Source organism: Podarcis bocagei (assembly GCF_964188305.1).
Source record: "Podarcis bocagei genome assembly, chromosome: 9".
In the NCBI taxonomy this organism is placed as follows: domain Eukaryota; kingdom Metazoa; phylum Chordata; class Lepidosauria; order Squamata; family Lacertidae; genus Podarcis; species Podarcis bocagei.
In genome coordinates this window covers 45,004,150-45,028,647 of record NC_138134.1, presented here as the reverse complement: position 1 = coordinate 45,028,647, position 24,498 = coordinate 45,004,150, and the positions used below count along the sequence as shown (strand labels likewise).

General features: G+C 41.3%; 1 protein-coding gene across 3 annotated transcripts in view; it reads right to left on the bottom strand.

The window, feature by feature from the left end:
* Positions 1 to 14,742: 14,742 nt before the first annotated feature.
* SLC7A11 (solute carrier family 7 member 11) overlaps positions 14,743 to 24,498 on the bottom strand; it is a 106,967-nt gene continuing 97,211 nt past the window's right edge. For 2 of the 3 annotated variants that reach the window (XM_081209218.1, XM_081209217.1), the window contains exon 13: positions 20,469 to 22,557. In XM_081209218.1, the coding sequence (XP_081065344.1) occupies positions 22,490 to 22,557 (68 nt within the window). In that variant the 3' untranslated portion in view covers positions 20,469 to 22,489. Of the gene's footprint in view, positions 22,558 to 24,498 lie in introns of all 3 variants that reach the window. The other variant, XM_081209216.1, reaches the window with a different exon arrangement.

Below are 24,498 nucleotides of genomic sequence, written 5' to 3'. Positions count from 1 at the left end.
AGCTGAAATGCTTGCACACATCATAGCGTAATATTGAATTCCACCTGTCAGGGAACTGCCATCAGCTCAGAGGCGAGAGGTGGAAGGGCAGCTGTGTTACAGGGAGCCTCCGAAGATCTTGCAAAGTAGTTCTTCCTCTGGCGAGGAGGGAAGCCACGCCTCCAGTGGGGAGGGGGGGGAAGGATCAGAAGATTCTAGGGAGAGCCTCAACATCGAGCCTGAGTAAAGTGGAGGGGAGGCAAGTCCCCCTTTGGGGAAGGTATAAGGACCGCCCACTCCCAGATTCTGCTAGCGACTAAGCAGACATGGATTTGCGACGCTTTGCACTGCAAATAGTTTGTACAGATAATAAAGCCTAAAAAAGACAGGTTGGAGTCTTGCCTGTTTGCTCTCGAGCAACCATATCAACACCTGACACCACCCATTTCAATGACTTTGATGCAGGCATGTTGCTTTTATGTCTCCAAGCCATGTCACTTTTTCTGGGAGAGGGGAGTGTATTTATCAATGCATAAGATTGTTCTGCTGATTAGTAATATCAAAAATAAACCATCAGTACATCATCATGAACTGGCAAGATGATGATGAGGAGGAAGAGGATCCTGGCGAAGGATGTAGTCAGGACTGGGATACACCAGGGCAAACAGGGGATGGGGAGAGAAGTACTCACAGGGTGACAGAGGATGGCAAGGGAATGGAGGTCAGTGCACAGGAACCAGAACAGCAGGATCCATCAGCAGAGCCAGAGGACCCCACCTCAACCCTGTCTCCACAAACACAGCAGGCTCTGAGGCATGGACAACAGCAGGTGGGGAGCTCTAGGAGGCTGAGGCAGACAGGGGCCCACAGCCCAGCCCCCTAGCTGGCCAGGTGGCACACTCTAGCTCTGAGATGATTTGTGTGATTCCTCACATGCCTCATCAAGCCCAGATGCTGCAATTAGTATGCAGAGTACAAAAGGGAAGCAGAGCTGTGGTGCTGTGTCTGCTCATCTGCCCATGTTGGTGGCTCCAGGACCTCTATGGGACAGGGCTTTGGGTTTGACTCTTGACTGTGTTCTGACTGCCGGACTTGGCTACTTGTATTGACCCTGGACTGTGTTTCCTGACCTTTGGACTTTGGATTTTGGACTTTGCTTATGTGGCTTGACCTCCAGACTTTGGACTTGACATAGTGACTTGATGCCAGGTAGGTCAGGGGTTCAGGATACAGGCTGAACATATTTTCAGTTTATATGAACCAAGTCTATGGGCCCCGGCAGATGTCCCTTTTATTATGCATTCATGATGAATTACGCTCAGGTTGCTATTGGGACAGTCATATGTGATCTTGCTTTTAGCACTACTTCTACCTGCAAATGTTTTGGGGTAGTTGCACCTCTTCAGTTTCAACCAGTGCATGTCCTATCCTGTGATTTCCTGCTGAAATGTCCCATTGTTTTATACCACAATTATTCTGGTTTGTTTTTGTTACAAAAAGAAATCATATATAAAGTGCACATTTAAAACAGCAAAATTAACAAGAGAATAAAATATCCTGCCAATGGTGGTTCATGGCGGGCAGCAGTTGTGGAAGCTCAGGCTCGATGATCTGGGTCTGCGCTAAGAGACAGCCAAGGTGGTCACTGGTCTCTTCAGCAGCCTCAGCTTTTGTAGTTGGAGTCAATCAGGACCATGCCCTGCCAGGCCAAGTGGGGAAAGGCCTGCAAGGCAGGGAGCAGGTCTTCTGGGACTCACAGCCACTATTTTGGGGTAAGCGATTCATAAATGAAATAAGTACAAGAAAATAAATATAGGCCAATGAGTTAACCGTCTGTCAGAGTTTAACTTTAAAATTGTTGCAGGGGTCTGGCTGGAGGAAACAAAAGACTAGGCATAACACTGTCTGAGTCAGTTATTGGTTGGGGTCAAGGAGCCTTGGGAAGAGAGTGTGGAGGAGGACCCAGGGGAGAAGACATACGTAAGGAAGAAGAAAGGAGTCGGAGGAAGCAACAGAAAGGCAGCAAGCAGTGGCTATCCAGAGGAAAAGAAGGCAGCAGAAGAAACACAAGAGAGCTGAAATTACCATGCAGAATCTGAGAATGCAAGTTCCAGGGAGAGAGAAAATTCTGAAGCAAGCATTCAACAAAGCAAAAGCTGTGCCCATCAGCCTTGAGCAGCTGAGCTCAAGAAGCGCTGGTGTCTCCAGGGATCTGCGACTGATGGAGCCTCTTCTGTGCTGCATCTTCACCAGTGTGACCCTGACCAGAAGGAAAGCTTCAGGCTTAAACATCTGAGCAAGTTAGGATAAGGGAAACTGGCTAATAGTATAGGTTACAAAACTGTCATATCTCAGGGTAAAAGACATTTCCTTAAGGTTTCAGCAACATCTTGAGCATATAGGAAGCAAGCACTCAACAAAACCTACTCTTAATATACAACCTGTTAAGTAATAGGAATCTTATGTTGTACATAAATTTCAAATGATTAAATAATATTAGATTTGGTTCACTTTAAATAAATCTTCCTGTCTTTCTCAGGCCTGAAACCTCACAAGGGTACCTGTATTTAAAAAATAAATAAAACCAGAAATGGTTAGTAGCAGTGGATATTAAGGAATAAGCTAAGACAGTGCATTCATCACATAGGTAAAAAAGAGTGAAGGACTCCTAGATGGCGAAAGGCAAAGGGAATCCTACACAAAAGGGTGATAGGAGAAGTAGGAATCTTCCACAGGCCTAGGGTTGGCCCTCAACTATCTATGTGCAGCCTTTGTATATAGAAATGTACACATTCATGGTTCTCTTCCCACCATTGGGAGCCTTGCTTTTCCCACATTCTCCATTGTGTACAATGCACAGACAGCCCTCTGTATACAGTTATACACAGGCACCACACACACATTCAGCCTGCTCCCATTTCCATGCACATGTATTTGACTTGGACATGTCGTGAGTGGCTGGGTTAAGAGTGACCAAATAGGGCAGCCTGAACTGGACGGAACAAAATGTGTTGCTTTATTGACCAGGCAAAGGTCGAAAAACAGACTGCTAGGATTTATACAAGGCCTACACAATCCAGAGGCTTCTTAACTTCCTATCAATTCATATGGGTGGCTGCTGAATACTCTCATTGCATTCTGCTCACAAATGGTGCTCTGAGGTCTTAGCACACATAGCCCAGAGTAGATCATTAAGCCAGGTATATGGTTCATACTCCAGACCGCTTTGTCATGGAGCAATCTCACATCGAAATGAATGAGATTGGTCACAAATAGTGTGCGCCATTCTACATTATAGTATTTGAAGTCACAGTTCTGATTTTCAGCGCATAATTTTCTGGCTGAAAATACACAGAACAACTAAATAGGACATCTGTGTTACAGATAGATTTTTAAACCTTTGGGATGCTTTTCTGTCCTCAAAGTACAGGTTTGAAGAACACATCAGAGAGAACATGCCGTTATAAAACTAGACAGAGAGATAAGCCACATGTAGTGACAGTAGGAGAGGTGATCTCTTATCAGAACGTCTAATAAAAAGGGAAAAATCAATTGAAACAGGTGTACCAGACACATATTCCCAACATAGGAAGAAATTATAGATTTAAAGTGATTATCTCCATCAGCCTGTGCTCTGTGAGAAAGGTACAATTTTCAGGCACAGTGGCCTTCATGCTTCACTCTTCTCATTATTCCTTGAAGCAGTGCACTTGGTGGAGCAAGGTAATAGACCTTCATCATAGCTTTTAACCCCGAGAGCTCACCCTCAGCCTATGACAAAGTAGCAGACAGGTTAGCTTTTGCACTGTGACAAGTTTCCTCAGAAATGTAGCACATACAGTGGTACCTCTGGTTAAGAACTTAATTCGTTCCGGAGGTCCGTTCTTAACCTGAAACTGTTCTTAACCTGAGGTAACACTTTAACTAATGGGGCCTCCTGCTGCTGCTGCACCCTGGCCACACGATTTCTATTCTCATCCTGAAGTAAAGTTCTTCGCCCAAGATACTACTTCTGGGTTAGCGGAGTCTGTATCCAGAAGCATTTGTAACCCAAAGCGTTGGTAACACAAGGTACCACTGTATAATTGTTGGAGGTGGAGAGAAATACATTATGCCAAAGGCTGACATAGCACTGAAAGACCAAACTAGAGTCGAGGCAGGAAAGAATCATTGCTCAGTATTTACTTGACTTCTTACTCCAAAGGAGCCAGCTGGGCCTGCTATTTTTTTATGCCACTCCCATGTACACACACACACACACAAATAAATACACACACACACATTGAAGCTGATATTTGGGTATCATACCCTTGTTCTAATATGCCAACCTATAAGATTCTATGTGGAGCGTGTGTCTCTTCCCCCACCCCACCCTCGGCAAATAGGAACTATTCAGATATGGGAAATTATGCAGTTGGAAAGTGTTAACTCGTCTCCAGGCACTGCTTCTCCAGTCCCATAACCAACCCTATATGCTGCTTTGAAGTAGGAAAAAACAAGCATGGGAGAGACTGTTCACATTATCTCCCAGATCATGTTTAATTGAGCCTTAAGAATATGAGGCAGATGATTCTCTGCCTCAAATCTAACTTCAGCTCTGAACAGTGGCAGGCAAGCCCCTATTCTTAGCCTCAGGGTGTTAATTGCAAGATTTTTTTTTAACCCACATAATAGCAGCTGTTATTGCAGTTCCAGGCATGGAGAGCTATCTTCCAATACAAACAGCAGTTTCAGGGGTGGGGTGATATTTTTATTGGGTTCACAGAAGAGGAAAGTGTTAAACTGCTCCCACAACCCATCCCCTTAGGTCCTGATGTTGTTGTTGTTGTTGGGTGGGGGGGAGGCTGCTATTAATGTTTTTTTAAAAAGTTTATTACATTCATGCAATCCACATCATACCTAGTTTGGCTCCCAGCTCTCCCACACCATCTGCAATGCAGGATTGTTGTGAGGACTGTTTGGGTAATGTGTATGAAACTCTTTGAACGCACGCAATCCTGCTTTTGAGCAAAACAGCAGCTTCACAGGAAGTAGGGTATTTTCATTAGGAATGTGGTGGGAATTAGCATTCCTCCCACCCCCCCATTCAACCAATAAGTTAAACAGCTCAGGACATTCACCAGCTGATCCTCCTCCCTGAGCTCAGCAGCGGTAGCACTGGTAGGGAGAAATAGGGACATTCCGGGATCAAATCAGAAGCTGGGGGCACTTTCATGATTCTGGAACTATCCCTGGAAAATTGGGACAATTGGAAGCTATGTCACTTTGGGAAGGAATCAACTGGGCTATGGAGTTCATGACTGGGCACTCCATAGCACAACCAATCCTACTGAGGCTTGCTATCACCACTGATCAGCTGATTGGCACTGACAGCAAACCTTATTTGTTAAGGAACAATCAGGAGTTCCCTTTAAAGCTCCCCATTGTTCCTTTATAGCTGCAAGTCTCCCTGCTCCACACCTGATCTCACATATGATGTGTGGAGTAGATGGGCGTAGTTTGGGGAGACAGCCTAATGTGGGGCCTGATTTGGTCCATGGGCCAGAAGTTCCCACCATTGTTTTAAGGCATCTTCCACACTTCTAGGTTGAGACATTTTTTCCTAGCCTGTGCATTACTTTTAGTTTGCTAGAAAACTCGTCCTTAATTGAAATAGCATGATACATGGGCAATTAATGCTCTTAACCCCCAACAACCACCGAAAGGTCAATACAACATGACAACATAACTCCTGGTTTTAAAAACCAACATTAACCTTGACCCTGTGTGTGTTACTGCCTGCTGCTTAAAATTTATGGCAGCGAAATGAGGAGCAGTTCTTCTGCTGAATCAGCAAGATGTACTTGCAGTGTGGGCAGAAGAGTGCCTTGGCTATTTCTGAAGGAAGAGCATGTCATCTAAATTAATATAGTCGAATTGCCTCATAAGTCATCTCTACAGCTTCGTTGTGCAGTACTAGAGGGAAGACCAGAGTTCAATACAGTGCTCATTTTGCAGATGTAGTACCTATTCATCTAGCTTGGAGCTTCATATCATTTCATGCAGTCGAGCTATAATGAGAGTCAGATTAAGAGCCCTGCTTGAAGAGCACCCGAGGTAGGCCATTAAACCAGCCATAAAACTTGTGCAAACCCTTCCAGGAGCCTGCTTAATGCAGGTAGCGCCTTGGGCTGTAGAGAACCATGACAAACAAGCCCCAACCAGCCTTCCTAGGGAGAACGTCCAGAGTCCTCAACCTTTTACTAAAAGAAACATATTGGGCAATAAAATGAGTCATCTCCTCAGTAAACATTGCTGAGCTCCTAATTGGCATGGAAATCATTGTTCCAACCTTTATGCTTCAACTCTACCAAAAAAAGGGGGGGAGAAAGGCAGCATTCGCCCCAAAAAAGATGCTATCCAAGCATCTTGTCCACATTCTTGTCTGCAACAAAAGAAACTAATCCCGTACATTTGGACCAGATGGTCCCAGGGACATCTCTTTTCATCCTGTCTCCACAGTGACATCCATCTCACAGCAAATGCTAGCAACTTTGCCTTTGAAGTACGTTCTAAAACCAACACAGCCAGCCTTGGAAAGCTCAGCTGAACCTGAGTTGGACTGGACCACACCAGCCCCTTCTCTATCTTTAAAGGCTCAGCAAGACAGGTAGACTAATGGCTTAGAAATCACTCTGGGAACAAGAAGCAAAGAATACATTGGCTCTATGCTCATTTCAATTGAGAGACAATGGCTTGGATCCTAAAATGTTAACTTAAGGAAGTTCACAGAAGAGAAGTTTCCTGTCCCCTCCTCTCCCTCTGCAGCTACCTGTGCCTCACCTCCTAAATCCTATTTAAGGTCTACAGTTATCCTGAACAGTGGCATACAGGGGATGGATGAATGTGTCACATTTCGTTTCTCCCTGTTTCTCATTTCCCCAGCCTTAGGTTCATTTCTCCACATTTCTGCTTCATTGTGAATGGGACTCTTGTAGTTTCAAAGGCTGAAAAATTGTCAGCCTTTTAGTGCAAATTTCTCTTGATACAGTATAAACATTTTTCGATGCAATTTAGTTTGATGTACACACATTTTATTTTTATTTTATTACTTTTTTCCAGATACAAATATAAAGTCAGATAACAAAAGAAGAAAGAAGAAAAGAAGAATAAAAGAAATCCAACTTTCCAATACATTTTTTCATAACCAACTGGACTTCCCCACGTCTCCCTCACCCTGCTTTCTTTACAATAAAAATATCAGCAAATTAATACCTTGTTTCATGTGTTATTAATACTTTCAAATAATTCTCTTTTGGGTTCAAAATACTTATTATCAATTTGTTTTTGCCCTAAAATAAATACAGTGTTATTTTAAACTTTAATCCTTTCATAGTTATATCTTAATTTCCAATATACAAAATCTTATTGCTGGAGCTTGATTTTCCAAATCATGCAAATTATTAACATTCATATAACTTATAATGTTTTTGTAAATAATCCTTAAATTTTTTCCAGTCCTCCTCCATTATCTCTTCTCCCAAATCTCGGATTCTGCCAGTCATTTCGGCCAATTCCATATAATCCATCAATTGCGTATGCCACTCTTCCAGTGTGGGCAAATCTTGTGTCTTCCAGTGCTTTGCGATAAGTATTCTTGCTGCTGTTGTTGCATACATAAAAAATGTTCTATCCTTCTTTAACACTTTCTGGCCGACAATGCCCAGAAGGAAGGCCTCTGGTTTCTTGGGAAAGGTATACTTAAATACCTTTTTAAATTCATTGTAGATCATTTCCCAGAAGGCCTTCACTTTTGGACAGGTCCACCAGAGGTGAAAGAATGTCCCTTCAGCCTCCTTACATTTCCAACATTTATTATCAGACAAATGGTATATTTTAGCAAGCTTGACTGGGGTCATGTACCACCTGTATATCATTTTCATAATATTTTCTTTCAAGGCACTACATGCCGTGAATTTCATACCGGTGGTCCATAACCTTTCCCAGTCTTCAAACATAATGTTGTACCCAATGTCTTGAGCCCATTTTATCATGGCTGATTTGACTGTCTCATCCTGAGTGTTCCATTTAAGCAGCAAGTTATACATTCTCGAGAGTACCTTAGCCTTTGGTTCTAACAGTTCTGTCTCTAATTTCGATTTTTCCACCTGGAATCCTGTTTTTTTGTCCAACTTAAAAACCTCTTGAATTTGAGCATAATGAAACCAGTCTTGCACCTTATGCTTTAATTTTTCATAGCTCTGTAACCTCCAATTGTCACCATTTTTTTCTATTATTTCCCCATATTTCAGCCAGCCGGCCTCCATATTGGGGTTTTTTCGGGCCTTGGCCTCCACTGGTGATAACCACCTCGGGGTCTTACCTTCTAGTAAGTCTTTGTATTTTGTCCAGACCATAAATATTGCTTTTCTGACAATATGGTTTTTGAACATTTTATGAGTCTTTACCTTGTCGTACCACAGATATGCATGCCATCCTAAAGAATTATGAAACCCTTCCAGATCCAGGACATCAGTGTTCTCTAAAAGTAACCAATCTTTCATCCAGCAGAAGGCTGCAGCTTCATAATATAACCTTAAGTCTGGCAGGGCAAACCCCCCTCTTTCTTTTGCATCAGTTAAATTTTATTCGGGGCTTTTTACCCTGCCAAACAAATTTCGAAATATCCTTCTGCCATTGATGTACACACATTTTAATCCACACTTTCCCATAACATGTCGGTAAAAATTATTTGGCTGGGAAACCATGCCACAAAATCTGGAGACAAGCGGATTTTGAAGGTTAGCTTTTTCTGGTTTTCATATTGTATTGCAAAGTGCAAATCAGGTCAGTTCACATGAACATCAGACTTCCTCTCCTATCCCTAACTGAGAGAGTGCAGAATCACCCAAAATCAGGTGGAGGAATACCATCTGTAGCACGGAACCCCAGACAATTTCTCTGCACATCCAGAGTACCAGGAGAGAGTGGTCCATTAGGGTGAAAGGCATGCTACCCCACCCATCTCGGTCTCCTCTCAGCCAGCCCCCACCTGCTTGCCTTCTTACTTATAACTGGTCCAGCATTGGCTGTCAGCTTCCTTCTCCTCAGTCCAGTGTGGCCCTTGCAGAACTCGGCAGGGAGGGCAGTGGGGACAAAATTAGAATTAGTTGGCTCTGCCTGTCATTGGCTGTGATTGCACAAGTCATTAGCTCTGGCTCCGCCTACTTTGGTCTTTCTGCCTTATACCCCGCCAGCCTTTACTGCAGAACAGGAAGGTGCCCTACACTGATCCATCTAGCTTAGTGCTGTCTACACTGACTGGCAGTGGCAGCTCTCGAGAGCTCTTTCCCAGCCTTCCTGGAGGCACCAGGGATTGAATCTGGCCCCTTCTGTGTGCAAAGCAGTTGCTCTAACCACTGAGCGGTGGCCCTTCCCCAGCAAAACTTATTTATTTGGTGACACCCAGAGTGGCCTGATAATTTCATAATGTGTGACTTACTATTTATTTGGAAGAAAAATGGTTAAGTTTCATTAATCTGTCTATATGAAATCTAGAAATAAGGAGCCTAAGGTGCTATTCTTTGTGAATGAATATTTCTTCCACTGTAAGCTAAAAGTCTGTCTTAAAAAAAAAGGCTTATGGCAGAGAACAGGAAAAGAAGCTATTTAACAAGCGAATTAAAATGATACTGAGATTATCTGACATAAAGGACAAAAAACAACAACAAACCCCTGGAACCCATTCTCAAGATTTTTAAACATTATCAGCTAGTAAACATGGATATTTTGAAGCCTAAGAGGGAAATGAAGAAATATTACTAGGCTTCCTGACCCATATCAGGTGAACATGAATTGTTTGGAAAACCTATTAAATGTGGCACATAGTTATTTATAGCAAAACCAGCTCAAACAGAGTTGCAGTAATCAATTCTTACAATAACAGACTCATAAATCAAAAGAGCAGCAATGCCATGAAACAAATCAGGACTATGTTTTGTTAATGAAGAGAACGGGGTTTCTACAAAATAGGATGTTAATGCAAAATCCATAATCGGGCTTTCCTCACACACCACTGCTACTGGAATGGGATCTGTATGTCTCCTTAAAATGCAGCTCCCAAATGTGAAGCAATTAAAATCGTCTCCACACTGAGATTTATTATTTTGAAAGTGTTGTCCATTGCTGCAGTGTGTTAGTGCTTGCATTCCCAAAGAGATTGTGTGGGGTGTGGACACAACCGTCACTGCATGGATTTTGGTAAAATAAGCAAACATGGAATCTATCCTGATTGCTTTTATAACCTGGGTGATTAGATTTGTGTTAGTTTTCAGGATCAGACTTCCAAGCAAGCAAATACATTTAAATCACCCATAAAAGCAAGCTACACAAATGAGCCAGCTCTGTCCCCAGATAAGAAATCAGACCAAATCTATGCATGATGGAGTGTGTGGATAATAAAGGCTGGTAACCTTTTTGGTCTTAACAATTGCAATTAACAATCATAATTAACAATTTCTGGGGAAGATTTTGCTCAGGAATCAGAAAGCCTCTGCCAACTATCTTTTTAAATCAATAATCTGGCAAGAAAAGGTTTTTAGAGCAGTTTTAGAATTAAGTGCATTTTGAATTCATTTAGGTTGAAACATTTTCCATCTCTGCATGGCATTTTCATCTACACCCTTCTCCATAGTGAAAAATGGACAAGAAGCATGCAAAAAAAAAAAAAAAGTTACATGTCAAGCCTACTTCATATGAGCATACAGATGGTGTGACCAGTATACAAGGGATGCCATTGCAAGGTGCATAAAGGAATCCAAAATGGGCATTATTATTGGCAGTGGATGAGAACACAGATAAAATTCAACCTCACCTACTTAAGAAAATACAAGGATGCTCCATGGCAAATTTTACATGTGGAAAACAATGTAAACTTCCTTAGTCATTGGAAACAGTTAATGGTTTCTGTGTAGCATAAGCATGTGTAGTAAACTGGGATAATAAGTAGTCTACAAGATTTCACATAGTGATGCTGGCCCATTAGAAGTAGGATAACATTGACCAGAACCAACTAGGTCTGCGTAAAACCTCCACCATTCTGTCTTAAAAAGCATTTCAACCTGAAAAGCATTTCTCCATCTTGCTCTAAAACAGTCTTTCCCCGCTCCTTTCCTTTCTTTTTATGTGTATCATCTGCTCCGGCGAAGAGTTTTGATGAACTCAAAATCTTGCTAACTTCTTTGTGACCTTTTCCTTGGTGCTGCAGGTCTAGTTTCACCCCAAGAGTTCAAGAACTCAAGTTCTACTAATTTTACCATTGGGTAGAATATCAGGCTACAGCCGCGGCATCTCAGAAACCACAGAAGGCGCTTAGGAGCAAATTCATTGATATTGGAGCTTTCACGTGAAAGTTAGATGGTGCTGTTAGATGGCTGCCCTGCCATTATTCATTCCCTGCAGAGAGCAGCCTTCAGCCCAGAATTAGTGTACACAATGTTGTTTGTTGTACATTTACTTCACCAGAAAACCATTTTCTCTCTTCTACATAGTCTGCTCTCCTGGAGAAAGAAGTTTTATAGTACGTTGGAGGATTTTGTTTTATTTTTGAACGTGGGCAGTCCTGTTTCCAAAATATCCATATAATCTAGGAAAAGAGACACTTTAATGCAAAAACATATTTCAACTTCCCTAATAACATTTCTCCTTTCCCTGCAGAAATTGTTTTTATTGATTCTGAATCTTTGTGAGCTTAGCATTCATAAAAGAGGCCAAACAGGTAGTCGGCAGGTACACAACTTAGGTACATAACATATTTAGTGCAGGTTGTACAAGGTAATAATAATTCCCAGGGTTGTCCCCCCACGGTGTGCCATAAGCCCTTTCTCAGTCAATAGGTATTGATCCAGTGATAGAGAATCTAAAATCATCCAAAGGCTGTTATGACAATGGCTCCCAGGCCCCTTCCCCCTTCCCCAAATGAAATAATGGCTGGGGGGGAACCATTCATAATTAAAAGGGCCTCTATTTTGTTTTATTAAATTTATATCCTTCCCTTCCTCACAAAGGAGCCCAAGGCAGCAAACACATCAGTAATAAAGCAATAATTAAAAACAACAATATCCAGAACAAAATAAAAACATACTAAAACCCTTTCAAAACAATTAAAAACAGATAAAACAATTTTAAAACATCTTCATGAAGGCACTGTGTGTGATATGATATGTAAGCCCCATTCAGGTCTTCAGATGCAATTCACATACATAGGCAGAAAAACAGCAGAGTCCATAAACAATACTTATATTGGTTGAACATCTGAACAGAGCCACCACACATACAGTTACTTGCATGTAGGGTTCTGCCCATGAAACACATGACCTATTTTGAGCATGGCTCTGTCCAACCCATCAACATTTCTATCAGCGACTGAGATGGGCAAGAGAAGCTTGACAATGGAACCAACTACCTAAAGGGGTGATGAGCTCCCCCTCCTTAGATAGCCATCTGTTGGTGATGCTCTAGCTCTGGATTTTCTGCATCAAGCAGGGGAGGGGACTAGGCAGCCTGCCCAAATTTATGATTCTATGGCAGTGACAATCACTAAAAAGGTGGTGCCAGAATGCACAGTGCAGTCCTGAGAACCAGATAAAGGTAGCACTGAGCACAATTTCCTTTTGTGAAAAAGGAAAGGAGTTCCTCTATTTCATATGTAGGGTGGGCAAATTTTTGCTAACCTCCTTCTCAAGGCAAAGAGCAGCTCTGGAGGAGTGATTTCCAACAGTGGAGGAAAGCGTGAAACTCCTACTCCAGCAGTCTCCGTAATTGTTGGCTTTCCCCAGCAGCTGTCATCTGCATTTTTAAAATATGGATATGGAATACAAATGTGCATTTAACATCACATCTACCTGGGCTCACAGACGACAGGAAAGAGGGCAATTTTTTGCTCTCGGGCAATTACCCTTGCAGGGGGTTAGACCTGCCAAATTTCCAACATAAGGTTCCTGTTTTGTAGGCAACTTAGAAAGCCATACAGCTAGACTCACAAAGAAATGGTGGCTCTATTGGGCAAGTCAGGGTGTTGTCGAATGAAGTAGTTCCATTAGCACAGGGATTGCCATTTGCACAACAGAACTTCCTTTGCTCCTCTCTCTGTGTACCCCTGCACCTCCCCCACATCTTCTCCAGAGGGTTGGAGAAACCCTCAGAACAGATTTAGAGGGTACATGGGGACAGGAAAAGTTCCAGCCCGAAGTCCTTGCAGAATGTTGGATATTTTTGCTAAAATATATTTGAGTTGAAGGTTGTGCAGTTTGGGGGGCCACTAGGGGCGCATTGGAAGATGGTCTACAATAACATCTCTCTGACCCACACGAGGTAATTAAGAGGCTGTGATGGGAGTAAGCAGCCTCCTGGCCCCCCCAAGCGGGTGGGGGGAACTGCCCTTGCCTGCTGTGCCCTATACCACCCCCGAATTTGAGGGGGTGGGGGCACTAGGCAGAAAGCCCTTTTGTGGACTTCGGCGCTCCTGGACGCTGTCTCTGATTCACGCCTCTAGCTGCAGCAACTTCAAAAGAAACAATTAGGAGGAAGCTAATGCACATATTTCAAGGAAGAATGGGGAGTAAAGACTGCTAATTGAAGAGATCTCTGAGAAAGAAGACGGGTCGGATAAACAGGAATTTATCATGAGAAGACACACCAAGGCTCGGTATGTCGGCAACGGGACTGGATGGGGGGGGGACTTTCCTTTCTTTTCTCTATGTGATTAACCAAGAATTCCCCCCACACAAGTCAGAAATGCCGCTTAAATGACCTAAGCTGATGATTTAAGACTGTGTGGAGATAATTTTCTAACCAAAAGCATGTTTTAAGGAGATTGTGGAGAGTATAAGAGCTTTGGGATGACGCAGTAAAAAATAGCATCGCCATTTTGGCAAGTTCTGTCGAAAGACTTATTTCTGGGAGGAGGAATGGATCTGTTTTCATATGTGGGCGAGCCTCCTCAGTGGGACTAAAGAAGGCGACAGATTTGCGAAGATTAATGATGGAAAGTGTGCTTTTATTTATGGAAGTGATGATATATGGAAACCATCTCGATATGGTGATTGGACGAACGGAAAAATCCACACAGGATTATAACTAGTGTTTACTTGCTTAAGGAGATTATCAGAAGAGATCATAAAGAAAAAAGAAAAATATATGAATAAGATGAGATGTAGGAACAGCAAGATAAGACTGGATAGAATTATGAATATTATTTGGACAGATTTGTAGATATTGTGGATATTAACGCAGCAGCAAGATGATGATTGGAATCCCCTTCGGAACTTGAAATATGGGTCCCCCCAACAAAAAAATTAAAATTCGGCTTTGTAATTCGGAATTTATGTGATGTGATGTGATGTGATTTGATTGGTCGGTTAATAAAAATTATTTTTTTAAAAAAAGAAGAAGGTTGTGCAGTTTGTAATTTCACTCCCCCTTTCCCTCCTCCATTCATTGGAACCACCATCTGAACTCTGAATGAGTATGAATGAGGAACAAATGGATATGTGACATTCAGAATGCTGGGCTCCTCCAGATGCCCTATTTGCTAACCATTCATCTTGATTTGCTTGCGCAATGTTTATAGGGAGGTTAGATGATATCCAGTCTTTATTGAATAGCCTGTCATATTTGTTTGGTGAGGAGCTACACCACAATGAGTGCTCATCCTTATTTTCTTGCGTGTCAAGACCCTGAGCCCTCCCCCATTTTGTTGAATAATGAAACACATGGACACTAGTATTTTAGGTTAATGGGCTAAAAAGGCCACAACTTTATTGGTTACAGAATGTGAGTGGCATTGGCTTAGGCACTGGAATTGAACCAACTATATCTGATTCCTTCTGTGCCATGCAGGTAGTCTAGTAAGCGTCAACCACCAGTAGGGGGAGCCCTGTTGATGTACATTGGGGGTCGGCAACCTGCGGCCCGTGGGCTGCAAGTGGCCCATGGGGGCAGTTTAGCCAGCCCACGAGACACCCCCAGACCGAGCCACCTGTTTGGTGAGTCCCCGCATGCTGTGCTAAACCGGCGTGGCATGGGAACTTGCTTCCACGGTGCCAGAAATCGTGTGTGAGCAGACACCGAAAATCACGCACGTGCACGCAATCTGGCCCACTGAGAAATCTGCACGGGACTTGATGGGTCCAGGCAGGTAAAACCTTGCCAACTCCAATGTACATCAACTGAGAGCCCTAGCCCATACCCAGGCTTCAGAAGAGATCCACACCCCTGGATCCCTTTAATGGAATACCCTTAAAGAGGAGGGGCAACCTCCCATCACTTTCCCAACTGCAAAAAGTCTGCTTTTTTAAAGTGGATTCGTTATGCTTGGGAAACAGAACATTTTGATTGCAAAAACTTAAATTTCCCAATATGCATTAGAAACCCTTCTGCAAAATACAGACAAAGCGCCCTTATTCATAAATCTGGCATTCATTTCTGTACAAGAAATGAATGAAATAAATTGCCTCCATTTGTTCAGTTTATAAAAATTTCTTATGAAATGAAACCCTGATTTTCAGTTGAATACCCGCTGCCAAATTTAGGCTTCCTTGTAGAAAGACTTATAGGATTCTACATAGCTTCCTGGCAGGCCTGCAGCAGATTTCTCTACGGCCAAGGGAAAAAAGGAAGAGAAGAGTTTGTGTTGTGCTTATGGGGACAGTGCTCAGTAATTCACTATGCCTAAATACCACATAACAGTTCCTGGTGGCAACTGAATTTTAAAATATGAAGACTTTTTAATGGGCATTTTTATTTTTAGCAAAAATGCATTTCTGTATAACTTGTTTTAACGGTATACACGTATATACATATTTAACACATCAACAGTACAAGAGGAGCTCAATTAAAAGCTTTACAATGAGAAGATAAATATATTTCAATTTATTTTACATAATGTAAGTAGTGTACAGCCAGAAACTGCTTTAGATGCATATATAGGTTCTCATCCATCCTTGTCATACTTTTAGGGCTTTCCCACACTTTTGGGAGGTATGTAGAGCTTTTGTTCAGGAATCTGGAATTGGCCTATCATGTTATTCTCTTCTGTACAATTAGAAGTAACAGCATCACCTTCAGCACTATCTCCAAATTCATACAAAAATCAAACAAATCACCCAAAAAAGACCAATTTCTGCTCCTATAACTCTTATTCCAGCCACTTTGTCAGGTGTGTGGGCGTTTGAATAGCTGCTGGATGTTTTGAGCAGGCATCACTGCTAGCCATCAAACAGCAATACAGTAAAACTTAATTGCATATTTATTACAGTCATATGTCCAGGAAATGGGTCTAATAAGGGTCAAAAAGAGTGCTTCATCCATCTGTTGATTGAGGGAATGATGCTATTCTACCCTTAGTTCAGGACAATTCCATGGCTATTTCATTACACTATTATATATTTACTTTTGATTGAAATTCATTTTGTTCCTGGTTTCCTACACCGCATCAGAGCTGTCCCTGAGGGATCCAGTCTTGCTTGCTTTTAAAAAGAGATGCCTGTACATGGTCCTATTTAAATTAAGATTCAAAGGGGGAAGGGAATGGGCTGACATGGATTTCTCCAAAACTACAGGTGTATATCACCCGTTTCCAATAGCAAACAGATCCAGGAGCACATTAAAGGAACTGCAGAGCATCATGTTTGTAGGCCCTGTATGTGTCGCACACATTAGCCATGCACTCCTCTTTTACAACGATTGCAGACCAACATGTTTCTGCTTGCAATGCAAAGTCCTTAATATCAAGACTACAACAGTTTAAAGATCTCCAAGTTACTCTCATTTAGCAGAGACCACTCAAAAACAGCCTTCATGTGACAATTTAACCCATTGCTGTTAGCATACAGCATCCGCCTCCACCTTCCAGTTCCTTGCGATATGCATCTTCTCCAACCCAGAACTGCTACACCAGCGATGTGGCTAATCTGCTTGGAGATTCTCTACATCATGAGGAAATAGGAACAGGAACCCCAGAGGATGTATCCAGTAATGAAAAGGCTTGTCAAGATTTCAAAGGAGAAATTGAAAAAGTGCAAACAAGGACAAGCCATCCGAATAGAAGCTCTCTGCTGTTAGAAAACATCTCTAGTGCTTGAAGTACTATAGTGCCGTTTTAAATTAGTGGGTTAATCCTAGTTTGCTTTATTTCTCATAGGCACCAGCCCTATTCATATATTACTCGAGAGGGCACTCATGCTTTGAAGCAAGAACTAGAATATGTTTCCAGGCACATCCTTGATGTTGCATCCCTGGGCAACTTCACCCCTCCAGTGTCTTCACACTGAATATGGTTCACTCCAAAGATTGTCTGGGTGTTGAGTATGGCTGCATAAGTCTTTTGTTCATGTGAAGCTTCTGTGCATTAACAGCTGCTTTTCATGACAAATGTGATGTGTGGGTATCAAAGGATGGTTAATGCAGGAACCTTACATTGTGAGTAGCAGCACCACTCCTGCTTCAAGCTGTAAATGCTATGAGTAACATGTGAATAGGGGCAATATGTCTGCAAAACTTACATTCTCCTTACAGCATGTTTTCCAGCTACAGGACCAACCGGGAAATTTAGTCACTGCACTTCATGTTAGAAACACCGTATTTCATTGCGTTCAGTTTGCAACATTTATAAGCAGTTCTATTTTCACTACAGACTTTTTAGATTTGTTTGCTTGGTATATTGAAAAGAGAATGTTGAGTACTTTTCACTTATCTGCCTTTGCCTGAGAAGTTACCAATCAATAAGCATCCACTGCTTTGATTTGAAATCATAATTAAGCTAGGCAAAATGTGCTGTTGCCAATAATCTACAGTGCATTTTGGATCTCATTATATAATATAAAGGAATGACAGCAGATAGTTTATTACCTGCTAAAATTTCATCTCTTTCCCCACTCCCTTCCAACATCTCTCACTGGCTAAGCCAGTGACAGTGGCAAATTAAAGGGTTTTTTAAACAACAACCTAAACGTCCCACTCCCAATGTAATAATTTTAAACTCAGAAATGAAAATATGAAACTCATGCAAACATTTAATAGAGAACATTAACCGACTGCCAAGGAAATTCTTGACCACTGCCCAACTACTTCTTTAAAACAGAGGAGCCTATCTCAGATTCTCAATATTAAACAAAACAGTCTCCAGCAATATGTCTGTTTTTCTTCAGATGCATTGGATATAAATGTAAAAGGCAAGAACTTGATTAATTAAGATATTTAAGTTCCTCTTTAGAGATCAAGCATAATTTCTTCAAAGAAAATTAGTTCCAAACTGGCTATTGTTTACAAAACATCAGCTTTGCCCATTGGACAGTGAATAAGTCTTGTTGAATTCAGTAGGCTTTGCTTTTGAGTGCAGGTACCTAGAATTGCACTACAAATGCCTATTAATAATGGAATGCATATGTAGTAATTAATTATTCTGGCCAAAGTTTATCATTTCCTTCTTAGGTTTATGTGATCTTAATCAGCCTTTTTATATTAGCAGCAAGGCTTTGCACAGCTTTTTGTAAATAAAAGAAGATTCACTTGCTGAATTCTTACCAATTCCCATTGGATTACACCTGTATAAACAAAGTCAGAGTATATTCTATTACTCACTGTTGGTGAAACACAAATGGAGTAATAGCAGATATTTCTAGCTTTGCTCCTGACCAACACCTGCTCACTGTATCAGGCAGCTTAAAATCAATAGGCAGATGGTAAATGGAGATGGATAGAACTTTACAGCATTCGTCCTTCCCGCACTTATTCATGTAAGCAGGTCTACCAGATTGAGCTCTAAGGTATTGTTATGAATCCCTCTTGCTGTAGTGCTGCATGCTGGCATTTAATTAGGTCTGTACACATACTTGGGCTTTAACTAGATTTGGCTCTGCCACATGGTTGTAAAGCAGGGAGTGATGTAAAGCAGAGGAGTATCAAGTGGGTGAGGGGTGCTGAATCCTTGCCCTGCCTGCCACTTTAATCCCAACAACCCCACCAGCTAGCCACATTTCTCCTGGCAAGGCCCTTGAGGTTGATGGTAAGCTCAGCTGAAAGAAACAGGCAGAGGAGACTGGAGTTAAATCTAGCAGTGGGTGGAGGAACTTCTCCCACCCACAGTGCTTCCCCTTTAGATCACCTCTTCCATACACTGTGTTATGGCTGTGGCACATCCCATGTTGTAAGGTAGCCTTTGCCAACCCTCCAGGTGTTTCCGACTGCCAAATCCCATCAGCCCCATCCTTCATGGCTATGCCAGATGGTGCTGATGAGAATTTCAGTAAGCCATCTGAATGGCACTGGGTTGTAAGACGTGTGTGTGTTACCAATCTCCAGGACCCCCAATGTGAGGATTTGTTTTATGTGCAACGTTGTTTACTCTCTGGGTTTTGTACAGCTATACATTTCTTTGCAACCTACTCCTCTTGTTTTATCACACAGAGGGTACCTCATTAATATAGCTCCGTATTGTTATGACTGTAAATATTCATGCAATGGAATTATTAATTAGAATAATAAGTCTCCTGTGTGCCTTTCTAAAAGTCACACTATTACTTTACAAATTATTCACTCTGTACAGAATGTGCACTTGCACAATTAATGAAGAAGGCAATTTCTCTAAGGACACAGAGCTTGTGAGGGTGCCACTAATCCTATTAAAAAGTGATGTCTATAACAGTTTTTCTTAATGTTATGCTTCCAAATGCAAAAAATAAAACAAAAAACCAAGAAACTTTGGAATAGAAGAACTCAACTGAATACTGTCAGCATAAGTAACATCAGTTTGTATAACTATTGCTTTCAAGTTAACCCTTGAGATTACTTATATGTGAAATAAATTGAAGAGGGAGGTTATTTTCTTTGAAACTAATGGCAAAGAAAGCATATTCTGTACTAGCTGGTCATTATAGGAACAACTGCTTAGAAATTGGTGCCTGTTTTTCTGATTTTCCTATTTCCTTTCTTTCATTTCCCCTGTATGTCAAAATTTTTGCCCAGGCAGGAACATTATGTGACCCATGAGAGCAGCAAAATACAATGGTGATGGGATAAAATCAGACCAAATCTTTATTGACAGCAGCAGGCAGGCAAGGGTTGACATGGCATTGGGTACCAGGATCAGTTCAGCATTGCCCAGTGAAGGCTCTGACCTGAGGGTGGGTAGGTGGGAAGCTCTCAAAGCAAACTGTTCCAGAGCTCCAGGGGAAGCAGCCTTATACAGGCTTTCCCCTCCCCTTTTCAGCAAGGGCTCATGGGGCAAGTTTTTCCCATGAGTCCATCACACATAGAGGATACTGGGCAAAACCTTCCCCAGTAAGAGCAGAACACAGACACTCTAAATAAATAATATTTAAATAGAAAAAACTACTATGATGCAAATAAACTGGAATGATTTCCTAACTATAGGGGCTTGAGGAGCAGCAGAAGTTTGAGAAATGGTGTCCTTTAAATATACACACAAGCCAACTATTTAACTATGGTTCAAGTTAGGAATTTATGTTAACAAAAGACTGTTTTTAATATCAGCACAGTGGCTAACCGGATGCCAGTGGGAAGCCTACAGGCAGTGGATGATCACAACAGCACTCTCAATTTGTGTTTCACAGCAACTGGTATTAAGAAATACATTGTCTCCAATACTGAAGGTAATATACAGACATATTGACTAACACTTATTGACAGCCTGATATTCCATGACTTTGTATAATGCCATTTTAAAGCCATCCATGTCAGTCACCATCACATCGCTACAACTTTGGATTCCATATATGCTGTGTGAATAACTACTTCCTTCTTTCTCCTGTTGCCAGAAACCTATGACTATAAGCAAGATTACCAACGCAGAATAGCAACTTACTTTGCAACAGAGGTTTTAGTGAGAGGTTAACCTCTACTTCAAACCAAAGGCAAACAACATATGATGTTCAAGATGAATATTTAAATATTAATACTTTTGCAATAGGAAGTTAGGAAATGTTTGAGTTTGGAGGAAGAATTTTCTTTGATTTCAGTTGATAACTTGGGACTAAACTTTACAAGATATAGGGTGGGACAAAAGTTACACAAGAAAACACCAAGACTTGTGTGTGCAAAGTGAGTAGTGGGTTTGTGTGTGTGCTTCTTGTTCAAAGGAAAGTAAAACCATACAACATGTCACCAGCTACTCCTTAATTCTGTGCTGAGTTTCAAAAACAGTTGGCCATTTGGCTTTTGTCCATAGCAAACAGAATTCCAAAGCTGTCTGAGGCATACACCATTCATTACTTGGTTCTTAAGCTTCTGGGCATAATTCCCAAATTTCCAGACTGGAAATAACCAAAGTTTTGGTAGCTGTCATTTTTAAAAGAAACTGTCAAAACTGGAAAATAATCCATATGCCTAATGAAAGCATTTGTTCTTAAGATGCTTTATCACAAACACAGGGAAGATGCTAACCTCCCTTATAGTCCAACCCTATAAGCTTCTGTGCTTTTAAGTATTAGGCAGAAGGACAGCTGCATTGAAGCAACACAGGTTTTGCTACTGGGCTAGTGGTATGAGATAGGGCATGGTAGGACTGAGGCTAGGATTGGAGACAATAGGCTCTATCTTCTTAAAGGCTTTCCAGTCATCAATAAAGTGTTGCCAATAATTCAGCTGAATCAGCACAATCCAGTGTATCCAATATAATGTGTTTGTGCTAATTTGCAGCTGAGAAACAGTACAGCACCCTGTCCAAGTGACCTCGTGCAGGATGCTGCTGTGGCTGTGTCGGCACCGTTCATTCAGAGAGTGCTTTTCTGTAAATACATTGCTAGGTTCATCTAAAGTAGGAGTAAGGAAAGTGGTGCCCTTCCAACAGGGTTGAACTCCAGATCCTACCCACCAAAGCAAACATGGTCAATGGTCAGGGATTATGAGAGTTGTAGTTCAACAACATATGGAAGGCATCACATTAGCTACTCCTGGTATAAAAGAACAGGATGCCCATCCATATCAGCAAGAACTAAAAAGGTAAATAGAGTGTACATAGTTTTGAACTTGGTAGTGTTCTCAATGAAACAAAAACAGATATTAACAAGGGATGGGGTAATTTTGCACTCACATTTTTTTACTCCTTTCTTTCTTTAGGCCTAATACACACAATACAGACATTATCACTCTTGGGTTTTTTTAGCTATCTTGAACATTTTTAAACAAATGTTCATTTACACCACAGTACAAATCATCATGTTAAAAACTGATCCCTTCCCTTGTATGATAAAGGGAATTTCAGATTACATTGACTCTATTCTCATAGGAGAGCATACACTTTGTTCCACAAAGGTTCCATAGCTTCTCCTTTCAAGAATGTGGCCTGAGTCCACAGTACCAGATAACCACACATAAAAATACTGACACTATAAAACAGTTCCCTCCACAGTTCATTATTTCTCCATGTTGCCTAGGAAGGTGAACACATACACATTTCCTTGACTGATGAAGAAGCTGGTTGCTTGGCCTCTCTGCTACTTTCAGCTGCAGAAGATCATGATGTGGCACTCCCCTCTGATGGAACAACTTCCAAGATGATTTGCAATGTTAACGTTGTCTTGTCTATAAAGGACAAAAATAGAGGAGACTTTTTGAAAGGTTCTATGAAAGGCCATTTGTAAGATTAAACTTGCATGCAACAGAGGGTTGGATCTCTGGACTAACAGTGCAATCTTAACCATGTCTACTCAGAAGTTGAATCCTACTAAATTCAATGGGGTTTATTTCCAAAGAAATTGAGGTTAGGATTGCAGCCTAAATTAGATGAATTTAGGCTCCCATTGATTTCAGTGGCACATTTGAATTTACTTGCTCCATTGATTTCAATGGGACTTAAAGTAAACTAAAGTCCAGTTCTCACAGAATGCTAAGCCAAACCTTAGTTTAGCATGAACATAAAAAATTGTAGGCTCCTGGAGAGCAGACTTAGGCCACTTTATTTGTCCTCCAGTACTACTGCAGCTGCACTAGTAAAGGTAAAGGGTAAAGGGACCCCGACCATTAGGTCCACTCTGGGTTGCAGCGCTCATCTCGTTTTACTGGCCGGGTCATGTGGCCAGCATGACTAAGCTGCTTCTGACAAACCAGAGCAGCACACGGAATCACCATTTACCTTCCCTCCGGAGCAGTACCTATTTATCTACTTGCACTTCATTCTTTTGAACTGCTAGGTTGGCAGGAGCAGGGACTGAGCAACAGGAGCTCACTCCATCACGGGGATTCGAACCGCCAACCTTCTGATCAGCAAGCCCAAGAGGCTCAGTGGTTTAACCCACAGCACCACTACTATGAGCTAAACTATAGCTCACATGTTATCCAAAGCCAGGTTCACCCAGGTCTTTGGATGCAACTCAGTGTAACATTATATTGTAACATTATATTAGCTTGCTAGAACACGGTTAACGTGCAGTCAATCTTCTAGTCACTGAGATAGAAAAGCATACAATTCATGTACAGTAGCTTAGACCCTCAAGGACATGAAGTCTAGACTAAGACACAAATTGAGCATCCATCTTGACATCCTTTGATAGTCTCATCTAGTACCAAACTACATTTAACAAAGCATTGCATATTTAAGTAAACAATAACCATTATATTTCAATTAAAAATGATTACATAGTTTAACAAATTTCAGTTCTCCAGGCATTAATCATATACGGTGAAATACACTAATATCTGTAAATATTATCTTAGCCAGGTTTGCAATGCATGTCTGTATCATTTACAGGTATTTGTATTTTCTCGTGCCAGAGAAAATAATAGGCTTCTTTTTAAGAGCTCAAAGAATCAGCTGCATTGCCACAGCAAGCAGAAATCAAGTCTCTCCAGTAACTGCCTAGAAGGGAATGTTTTCTTTTTGCTCGCATAAAATGGTTCAATACTGGCATCCTGTGGCCACACTGATTCATAAAAATATGATCCAAAAGCTTTGGAAATGTTGACTATCGAGTGAAAGATATTGCTTCCACTGCCTTATTCTCAGACAGAGAAAAATAAACTGCTATAGGCATCAGTTTTAATAGCAGGAAAGATTCCTACAGAATGTCATGTGCATTTTTATTTTATATTCCTTTTACTCATGGCACTGTTTTTAAGTGATCTAATTTTATCATGGTTAAGAAGACAGATCATTATTCTCAAATCTGCACTGTAGAGTCAAATTATTTCACAAATTCTAATGCTGATTTCACTGATAACTATTTTGCTGTGTTCTGCTGCTAAGCTACAAGTGGAATTACAGTGGTACCTCGGGTTAAATATGCTTCAGGTTACATATGCTTCAGGTTACAGACTCCACTAACCCAGAAATATTACCTCGGGTTAAGAACTTTTGCGGCAGCAGCGGGAGGCCCCATTAGTTAAAGTGGTGCTTCAGGTTAAGAACAGTTTCAGGTTAAGAACGGACCTCCAGAACGAATTAAGTACGTAACCAGAGGTACCACTGTATCTACCTTATAAGATTCTTGTTCTGCTTTTATGTAACTAGATAATTGAAAAAATCCA